This window comes from Aphis gossypii, chromosome 1 (assembly GCF_020184175.1).
Source record: "Aphis gossypii isolate Hap1 chromosome 1, ASM2018417v2, whole genome shotgun sequence".
Classification (NCBI taxonomy): Eukaryota; Metazoa; Arthropoda; class Insecta; order Hemiptera; family Aphididae; genus Aphis; species Aphis gossypii.
Window position 1 is genome coordinate 33,136,515 of NC_065530.1, and position 11,453 is coordinate 33,147,967.

The 11,453-nt window shown below is 30.1% G+C and overlaps 2 protein-coding genes across 2 annotated transcripts; both read left to right on the forward strand.

Moving 5' to 3' along the window:
- Nucleotides 1-8,650: 8,650 nt before the first annotated feature.
- Nucleotides 8,651-11,447, forward strand: LOC126550693 (probable protein disulfide-isomerase A4; the record flags this gene model as incomplete). Its single annotated transcript, XM_050202694.1, is given in 7 exon segments — nt 8,651-8,659; nt 8,661-8,908; nt 9,060-9,225; nt 9,843-10,041; nt 10,151-10,212; nt 11,037-11,235; nt 11,345-11,447. Coding segments are annotated over 7 exon segments (972 nt in total), but the record flags the coding sequence as incomplete, so codon positions are not given.
- LOC126549718 (protein disulfide-isomerase-like) lies at nt 9,842-10,253 on the forward strand. The gene is made up of 2 exons (XM_050199836.1): nt 9,842-10,041; nt 10,151-10,253. Exons 1-2 carry the CDS (start codon nt 9,843-9,845, stop codon nt 10,237-10,239), a joined length of 288 nt encoding a protein of 95 aa, XP_050055793.1. The 5' UTR covers nt 9,842; the 3' UTR covers nt 10,240-10,253.
- Nucleotides 11,448-11,453: the final 6 nt, after the last annotated feature.

Genomic DNA, 11,453 nt, shown 5'->3' on the forward strand with positions numbered 1-11,453 from the left:
AATACAACAAAATTTAAGTTCTTTTATAATAATTGTAAGTTAAACTTATGAAAAACCTTGTATTAAATTTTCAACTCTTAGCTACTTATACAAAAATTTTTATGAAATATACCTACAAAATAATTTGCAAATATTCATGGTTTTGACGAATTTTTGTCAATATTAATTGAACTTCAAATGCTAATAAAAAAAAATTGTGCCTATGTATTCTTATAATTTTTCAATCACTATAATAATAACTTATGAGGAACTTTGCATTAAATTTTCAAGTATTTTGATAGGGCCAAAAAGATTTTATCGACACTTCAAAAAAAATTTTTCAGAAAAATTGAAAATTTCAGTTGTCTATAAATAGCACAAAAAAACTCAAAATATTTTGAAAATTAAATCATGTAAAGAAAATGCCAATCTAAATAACTGGTAATATTTTCAAGTATCTACGACTTATACTTTTTGAATAATAACAAATATTTAAATTCGTTTGAGGATAAATCGTTATTTAACGCGGTTTTGTAAAAATTTAAATTTCAAACACTCATAAAAATTTTTTGTTTGAATCCGGTAGAGTTTTTTTTTACAGATATTTGAAGAAAAATGTATGGAGAACCTTGTACCAAATTTTCAAAACTTAGTTATAAAAGAAAAAAATTTTATGATTTTTCAACTTCAAAATTACTTGCAAATTTTCGCGTTTTCGACAGATTTCGTAAAAATTTGAACTATAAACGTTTGTAAAAAAAAATTGTGACTAACGATTTTTAATTTTTTTTAGCTACAATAAGAACAACTTATAAGGAACCTTGTATTAAATTTTCAAGTATTTTGATTGGGCAAAAAAAATTTTATCGACACTTCAAAAAAAAATTTTCAGAAAAATTGAAAATTTCAGTGGTCTATATATAACTCAAAAAAAGTCAAACATTTTTGAAAATTTAACTGTATACAGGGTGATTGATTAAGCGTAAAACACTCTTTATCTCAAAAAGTATTCTCACTTTTTTCAAATTTTTTTCTTCAAAATTTTAGATCTACCCTGTTCTAGAATTATATAATTATTTAATAATTTTCACCCTTATATTTATTAGGTAAACCACCATCAACTTTTGATTTTCAAATAGCAACCCATACTAAAAATTTCAAAATTTAGTAAAGCTTTTTTTCTTATGAATTATCTCGTTTAAATGTTCAATTTTCGTTAATTCGTTGACGAGATATAAAATCCTCAAAGTTGGGGTGTTTTGGGAGATGTTTGTGTGTAAATGCGTTATACCTACCGTGAAAATTAGAATTTGTATGCCCTAGTGAAAAAAATATTACGTTTTTCAGATCAATTCAGTAAGTACCTTACCTACTGTAAACGTAAGTTGGGCCCCTAAATGCATTTTATAGTGCCAATTTAGCAGGGTTCGCATGGATCACCCCATTGAAGGTGTTTGCAGCATTGGTCATAATAATACTTATCAGTTACAAATACCAGAAGCTATAAGTAATTAATTCGATATTGTTCAACCACAAGGTATATCGGTGATAAATGATAATCGTTGTACCTACTCACTACAATGACGTATTTTCATATCATATTATAAGACTATTACTAACTGTATTACGTATTTACGTATTTTCCTACCATATTATAAGACCATTAATAACTGTATTACTTATTTTCACATCAGCTGTTATTTGTATTGTTCTGTGCACGATTACAGATATCATGGTTCATGGTTACATGATATGAAGTATACCTAATACTTGGTTATCGTGAAGCACATGGCAATACGTTGAGTATCTGATAAACGGTTATGTTATAAACTTATAAGATTATAAGTACGATGTGATTGTAAGATTGAATAATTATTGAATTGGCCCGAATCGAGTCGTTAATGTTAATAAAGTTTTACTTTTTAATATTTATCAGTTTTAAGTGTTTAAATTTTAATAATGCACTTATTATGTTATAATAAAGTTCAAGTTTAATATTTACATTATAAAAAGTTCTTGAATATATTTTTCTTATCTACCACATATTGTATTTTATTTAATATTTTAATCAAATAAGCAAGTACCTAAAGTGGTTAATCACATGACAATTGGATACTTGGCGAGTAGGTACATAATATAAATAATAATATGTACAATTTGTTGGTTTTACTACCTAGTTATTAGTTTCTACAATTAAATAAATAATACAATATGTATATCATTAAGTTAAAACATTTTGATTTCAAATTAATCATTTATACATCTACAGTTGTTGTTTAAATGTATAGCATATGGTTTGCTGTTACCCGGTGGATAATAAATGCGTTGTTATATAATCAAGTATCATAGCACTACATAGAAATATTACTAACAACTAAGATGTTTCAGCCAGTTATTGAGTTTTTTTTATTTTGTTACTTCAATTTGGCACATAGATAGTCCTAGACTATTTATATTTACTACAAACATACTTAGACAGATGATTTAATTCATAAAAAAAAGTGATTATAAAATAATTCATACACATAATAATATATTATGATTCCAAATTGGAATTTGAATATGCAATAGTGAAATCTAATATCACATACACTTTGGAAGATCCTCTATGTTAAAATGGTATTTATACTACCATTTCCAATTACATTTAAAAATACCAATATTTTGATAACAGTGAAAAATAAAATATTGCTTCACGTATTATATTTAAATATAACTACAAAATAAATTAAGTAAGTATGAATTTGTTTAACTGTAATTTTATTTAATTATTATAATGACAAATAGATTTTTTATTTGTAATTAAGTTAATAATTGCAAGAAGTGGAAAAAAAATCTATTTGGACAACTAACTGCACATTACCAATGATAGGTATTTATTGAAAACTAAGCGAATTGTGCTAGTGTTAATGTTTTATAACTTGTACTAGATGTGCCTCGCTCTGCTGTGAAATTCGGTTTAAGTGAAATTCGGTCTAAGTGAGTTCCCTAGATCGGAGACGGACTGTAAAGAAAATATCGTAAAAAGTCTAGTAGTCACAATTTTAGTTAACCTAACCTCCGGTGGTTTGGAAGGAGCAGAGGGAGTCCTAACCTAACCTTCGAGGGGGTCGGGTGAAAATCGTGTTATCAAAAACCTAACCTAACCGTTTCCCATTGCATGCCCTGTTCTTTTTGTATATAAAAAAATGTATTAAGCGAAAATGGTAGTCGAGTGTCTAGCTATCAATCATCACATCACGTACCTAAGTGTGTATCCTAAATCTATATCTGACAATACAATCCGCCTGCGCCTCCGACATCGAAAGTCTAATGTTGTATTGTAGGATAATAAGTATTAAGTCGAATAACATGTGAGCATTCAAGTCTTCAAGTCGAGTTGTCAGTTATGATTGGGAAAAATCGAATTAAACGTCATTAAACCAACCACGTAGGCAATCCGACTGCGTCGGATCACGGACGGTGTGTGAATAGTAGGTTTATAAAACCAATATAGTATAATATGAACAATCTCATACCGTGTCCCGTCGCATGCCTGGTTCTTTTTTTTATATTATAAAATTTATTCAGTGAAAATGGTAGTTGAATGTCTAGCTATCAGTCATCATAATATGATGTAAATCGATGTCCGAAAGTTAAATCCATAATTGTCATACTTCCTAATGTCAAAGTTCACATGTTGTTTTTGATATGTAAGAAACTATAAAACATATCAGATGTCATAAAAATTGAAAACATAACAATTCAAAATGTACTCCCTTAACGCGTTATAGTACTACACTTTATAATATGTATAAATATACTTATAATAATTGCGGCTGGTGCGCCTCGGTGTAAGTGTGCCTCGCTCTGCTGTGAAATTCGGTCTAAGTGAATATCCTAGGTCGGAGTCGGGACTGTAAAGAAAATATCGTAAAAAGTCTAGTAGTCACAATTTTAGTTAACCTAACCTCCGGTGGTTTGGAAGAAGCCGAGGGGGTCCTAACCTAACCTTCGAGGGGGTTGGTGTGCCTCGATTTCTGGGCTGGTGGAAGCCGCCTTCGGTGCCTTCGAGAGGGTCGTGTGAAAATCATGCTATCAGGAATTCGGTCGGAAATTGTAATCGGGTGACTAGAAAAGAAATCATACACTAAAAAAGTAAGAAAAGTACTGAAGTCGAGTAAATAAATACGAAAAATGGTAATTGAGTGTCTAGCTATCAGTCCTAAACTGGTGTAATACCGTTTCCCATTGCATACCCTGTTCTTTTTGTATATAAAAAAATGTATTTAGCGAAAATTATAGTCGAGTGTCTAGCTATCAATTATCACATCACGTGCCTAAATCTATGCCTGACAATGCAATCCGACTGCGTCTCCGACGTCGAAAGTCTAATGTTGTATTGTAGGATAATAAGTATAAAGTCGAATAACATGTGAGCATTTAAGTCGAGTTGTCAGTTATGATTGGGAAAAATCGAATTAAACGTCATTAAACCCACCACGTAGGCAATCCGACTGCGTCGGATCGCGGACGGTGTGTGAATAGTAGGTTTATAATACCAATATAGTATAATATGAACAATCTCATACCGTGTCCCGTCGCATGCCTGGTTCTTTTTTTTATATTATAAAATTTATTCAGTGAAAATGGTAATTGAATGTCTAGCTATCAGTCATCATAATATGATGTAAATCGATGTCCGAAAGTTAAATCCATAATATTCATACCTCCTAATGTCAAAGTTCAGATGTTGTTTTTGATATTATGTGAGTGTAAGAAACTATAAAACATACATTATTTTTTTAAGTATTAAGTAATAGATAAATATTTTAATTTATAAAACATATCAATTCAAAATGTACTCCCTAAACGCGTTGTAGTACTACACGTCTACACTTTATATGTATATATACTTATAAATTATAATAATCGTAATAATATGGCATTAAAAAAAATCGTAGACGTATGTATTTATCGTATAAGAGAAAGCAATACCTAGCTTTAATTTTCAAAATTCAAATTAATAAATCAAAAACTAACTCAAAAAAAAAATGCAAATAATCGTTGGAGACGGGCGGCCACGTTAATCAGAGCGCCGCCATAAAAATGCGCCAAAGGCACAGCCAGAGAGGGAATCGAACTCGCTACCTCCTATCACCTCTAGTTCTATAGGGGAACTAACACTTTATCCTATTGACTACAGTTTGAGCTGGATTCTGGTGCCGAATCTCGAGCACTTAAACCGTTTCTGTGCTGCGACGAATTTTTCGTTCAGCTCAGTTTTAATTCGTATAACTCGTGTGTAATAAAGCTTAATTATTCTTATTAATTATCTATTTAATGTATATCTGTAACACTACCTACTTAAATACCTTAATCATACATCTATTTAACGTATTTAATAATAAATCTACAAAATAAGCCGTTAACGTTTCTCAAAGCAACGTACAGCTGAAATACTCATACCTATGGGTATTTTTATAACATATAATCATGTACACGAACATTGTATTGTTTGGTGAAATGTCGTCTAGAAACACACAGCAAAAAAACAACCAACGGTTGAATATAAAACAACATAATTTTGTATTATAATATACAAATTATTAGACAGATCGGAAAAAACAGTCGAATAAAAAAAAAATCGAAGAAAAACGTCACCGTACTCGGAAGACTCCAAAACGCACGGAACGGAACGGAAAACGTTCGGAAAAGTATGAAAATCGTAAAAAAAACGAAAATTTTTCGAAAAACCGCATAACAATCGAGCGGAAATCGAAAACGCGTTATATATATATAGCTGTCCCACTCGGCGTTGCCCGCGCAAAAGTCACCTCAGGTGAAAACCGAGATTTTTTTTTAATATTATATTAATAATAATAATAGCTGACCCGGCAGACTTCGTATTGCTTACTTCATGTTTTGCACTTCGTTGCTCGTTAAAAATGCCAATTCTTTATGACTCAGACTTTGTTCAATACGTTATTTAATATTCGATGGATGATGTTCTAGATTTAACTTAAGTTTTCTGTTACCCGGAATAAAAATTCTGATTCGCAGCAGTATATTATCAGGTAGATAATCTACCTGCGGTAGATCGCGGACCTAGTGGTGTTTGTACGTAAGTGTATGATTTAACTCTAATAAAGTATCAAAGTTATACTAAGTTTGATATAATACGGTAGATTAATATAATCAATTAATACATAATCCTAAATTCCTAACCTAGGTTTTGATTCTCAAAAATCTTGAATAACCCGGCTTTGCCCGTGTACATTTTTTTGTGTTACCTACTATAACTTTTATTTTATCAGTTTTTATATTTATTACAGTCTGCTTTTAGATGTTATGTTGATCCTTGGTTGCCCATGTATTGTAATATTGTTATTTGTCGGCAAAAAATACTTAGCATTATGGTGTTATAAAAACCAAAAAAAAAATATATTTATATTGAAATATTTTATTCATCTCAATAACTCTTTATAAACAGTATTCTTGGTACTGCCTTTTGGGGCTAAAATAACCAAACTACTGGCAGAGCTTACTCTAGAACATGTGATATAGAACTGTCCATGTGAAAAACATTCTTCTCTCAAGTCAATCCCTGTTATGCTCAATGATTGTCCTTGAGACTAATTAATAGTTATAACACAGCAAATTTTGAGGAGGAATTGTATTCTTTTTAACTCAAAGGGATAATCAGTTGGATTTTTTTAATTCTCGGGATTAAAACTATATCTCCTCTAGCGCTCCCAGTGATAACTATAGCGTCTATTAAATTTTTGTGCATAGCTTTAACTTGCAATCTTGGTTACTTTCTGATCCAAATTTTTCATACAGTTCATCATTGAGGAACACCTCAATAAATACCAAAAATAATTGTCCGGCTGCCACCAGCTCACATTCAACAAACATATTAATTATTTTTTATTAATTTGTAAGAATTTAAACAATTTTAGATAAGAATTAAAAATAACAGTACATAAACTGGGGTGCGCATATGAAGACATTAATAATAAATTAATATTCGAAAATAATAAATAAAACACCTTGTCCTCGTGTATGCGTAAATGCGTAGGGTATTTTACGACTTCATGTTATCATGTTTTTATACATAATAATAATTAGCTGTAATAATAAAGGGATAAATGTGTTAACACGTAAATCGGGTTGTTATAGCAACCATTTATAAACAAAAATTATAAACAAAATTTCCATCGTAAATCTCAAAGTCCCCGTTTGAGCAACCCTTTAAAATGTGGATTGTGAATCGACCAAATGCCATAAACCTTCTCCGCAATGAGCTCTTCAATTTAAAAAAAAAATCAAAACGATCGGTTCAGTAGTTTCCGAAAACATATCACTCAAAGGTTTTCATTTTCACATTTATATATTAGATATATAAAATACTATACCTAACAAAAGTGTCATAAACATTTCCTACAGAAACTCTTAGGTATGATTAAAAATATTTTCCATTATAACTTTGACTTACCTAACTCTTTCAGGGGCTTTTATTAATGAAACATATCAATTTTATATGTATGTGTGTGTGTGTAAATAAATATTATATTAATAATATAATGCAATAATAAAAAAAATGAAGAGTATAGAATTAAGATGAGCCATCATATATGTATACCTAATACATTTTTCGTATAATTCGTGTGTAATAAAGCTTACCTATATTAATTGTCTATTTAATATAACGTTTCTCAAAGCAACGTACACTTGAAACCCTCATACCTATAGGTATTTTTAAAATATAAATATATATATATATATCCGTAAAACGGGTTGAATATACAAATACAATAATACAAAACAACATATAATTTTTTATTATAATATAACAAACAGCCGAATAAAAAAAAAAAAAATCGAAGGGAAACGTTAAAATCGTCGAAAAACCGCGTAATAATCGAACCTAACCTAACAAAAACGTCAGATACAGCAAAATTCTTTTTAGAATTGGCTGACTCTCCTTATAATTATCGACTTGGTCTTGTGACAAATTATTCTAAATTTTCTGATTTAGAACACAAGGATACATTTGTTGTATACAAGGATGTAAGCATTAAAATGTTAATATGTTATTTATTATTAAAGTACTACCTACATATTTTGGTTTTAATTTTAGTTTGGCTAAAAGAAACTTGCATTTGATGAAGATATTTCTAATGTTGAAGACCTCAAACTATTTATTTTTGTTGTTTCATTGATTTTATTTGTGCAATTAAGCCAAGAACTATGTTGTGAATATGAAGGACAATGTTTAAGTTCCTTTAGAGATGCGATTTTTTGTTACTTAGGTCAACACCGTCAACACTTGTGAAATGAACACGATTTTGAACTTTTCCAGGCTCCTACACCTTCAATATTAATTTTTTAAATCTGAAAAAAATCTAGTATAGTCGCGTAGTATAAATGACTACATTTGCATAAAGAAAAAATGAAATTTAACCATGACTTGGTTAAAAAATAAATAAACAGTAAGGTGTTTTTAATGTTTTTGAGCATTTAACCTACTATACGTTTATACCCTTTCCGTAAAGCTCCAAAGTTTCTATTCTCCGGGTCAGCTTTGGTAATTTGTGGTTCCTGTACCGGAACGTTACCAAATGCCGAAGTATAAAAACCAAATAACAGTTAAACTAAATTTTGGTTATTTTGTGTACATTTTGTAGATGCACCATGGTTGTGGTCATTGTAAACAATTAGCACCAGAATATGCGAGTGCAGCCCAGCATTTAGCTCAAAATGAATTATCAGTTAAATTGGGCAAAGTAGATGCTACTATTGAGAGGGACTTAGCTGAACAGTTTGGTATCCGAGCATATCCAACTTTAAAGTTCTTTAAAAATGGAAAACCAATTGACTACACAGGTACACAAAAAATAATTTGTTGTCTGTTTGGAAGTATTATTTCCAAAGTATTTATGAAATAGTCGTTTTATAATACCTATATTTATTATTTTGTATTTTAACATTGCAGGCGGCCAAACCAAGGATGAAATTATTCAATGGGTAACAATGAAGTCTGACCCAACTAAAAAAGTTTTGAAATCAGAAGAAGAATTGTAATCATTCATTAAAAGCAAAAATGTTACTATTGTTGGTTTTTTCGCAAATTTTGATTCAGATACAGCAAAAGTCTTTTTAGAATTGGCTGACTCTCCTTATAATTATCGACTTGGTCTTGTGACAAATTATTCTAAATTTTCTGATTTAGAACACAAGGATACATTTGTTGTATACAACGATGTAAGCATTAAAATGTTAATATGTTATTTATTATTAAAGTACTACCTACATATTTTGGTTTTAATTTTAGTTTGGCTAAAAGAAACTTGCATTTGATGAAGATATTTCTAATGTTGAAGACCTCAAACTATTTATTTTTGTTGTTTCATTGATTTTATTTGTGCAATTAAGCCAAGAACTATGTTGTGAATATGAAGGACAATGTTTAAGTTCCTTTAGAGATGCGATTTTTTGTTACTTAGGTCAACACCGTCAACACTTGTGAAATGAACACGATTTTGAACTTTTCCAGGCTCCTACACCTTCAATATTAATTTTTTAAATCTGAAAAAAATCTAGTATAGTCGCGTAGTATAAATGACTACATTTGCATAAAGAAAAAATGAAATTTAACCATGACTTGGTTAAAAAATAAATAAACAGTAAGGTGTTTTTAATGTTTTTGAGCATTTAACCTACTATACGTTTATACCCTTTCCGTAAAGCTCCAAAGTTTCTATTCTCCGGGTCAGCTTTGGTAATTTGTGGTTCCTGTACCGGAACGTTACCAAATGCCGAAGTATAAAAACCAAATAACAGTTAAACTAAATTTTGGTTATTTTGTGTACATTTTGTAGATGCACCATGGTTGTGGTCATTGTAAACAATTAGCACCAGAATATGCGAGTGCAGCCCAGCATTTAGCTCAAAATGAATTATCAGTTAAATTGGGCAAAGTAGATGCTACTATTGAGAGGGACTTAGCTGAACAGTTTGGTATCCGAGCATATCCAACTTTAAAGTTCTTTAAAAATGGAAAACCAATTGACTACACAGGTACACAAAAAATAATTTGTTGTCTGTTTGGAAGTATTATTTCCAAAGTATTTATGAAATAGTCGTTTTATAATAACTATATTTATTATTTTGTATTTTAACATTGCAGGCGGCCAAACCAAGGATGAAATTATTCAATGGGTAACAATGAAGTCTGACCCAACTAAAAAAGTTTTGAAATCAGAAGAAGAATTGTAATCATTCATTAAAAGCAAAAATGTTACTATTGTTGGTTTTTTCGCAAATTTTGATTCAGATACAGCAAAATTCTTTTTAGAATTGGCTGACTCTCCTTATAATTATCGACTTGGTCTTGTGACAAATTATTCTAAATTTTCTGATTTAGAACACAAGGATACATTTGTTGTATACAACGATGTAAGCATTAAAATGTTAATATGTTATTTATTATTAAAGTACTACCTACATATTTTGGTTTTAATTTTAGTTTGGCTAAAAGAAACTTGCATTTGATGAAGATATTTCTAATGTTGAAGACCTCAAACTATTTATTTTTGTTGTTTCATTGATTTTATTTGTGCAATTAAGCCAAGAACTATGTTGTGAATATGAAGGACAATGTTTAAGTTCCTTTAGAGATGCGATTTTTTGTTACTTAGGTCAACACCGTCAACACTTGTGAAATGAACACGATTTTGAACTTTTCCAGGCTCCTACACCTTCAATATTAATTTTTTAAATCTGAAAAAAATCTAGTATAGTCGCGTAGTATAAATGACTACATTTGCATAAAGAAAAAATGAAATTTAACCATGACTTGGTTAAAAAATAAATAAACAGTAAGGTGTTTTTAATGTTTTTGAGCATTTAACCTACTATACGTTTATACCCTTTCCGTAAAGCTCCAAAGTTTCTATTCTCCGGGTCAGCTTTGGTAATTTGTGGTTCCTGTACCGGAACGTTACCAAATGCCGAAGTATAAAAACCAAATAACAGTTAAACTAAATTTTGGTTATTTTGTGTACATTTTGTAGATGCACCATGGTTGTGGTCATTGTAAACAATTAGCACCAGAATATGCGAGTGCAGCCCAGCATTTAGCTCAAAATGAATTATCAGTTAAATTGGGCAAAGTAGATGCTACTATTGAGAGGGACTTAGCTGAACAGTTTGGTATCCGAGCATATCCAACTTTAAAGTTCTTTAAAAATGGAAAACCAATTGACTACACAGGTACACAAAAAATAATTTGTTGTCTGTTTGGAAGTATTATTTCCAAAGTATTTATGAAATAGTCGTTTTATAATAACTATATTTATTATTTTGTATTTTAACATTGCAGGCGGCCAAACCAAGGATGAAATTATTCAATGGGTAACAATGAAGTCTGACCCAACTAAAAAAGTTTTGAAATCAGAAGAAGAATTGTAATCATTCATTAAAAGCAAAAA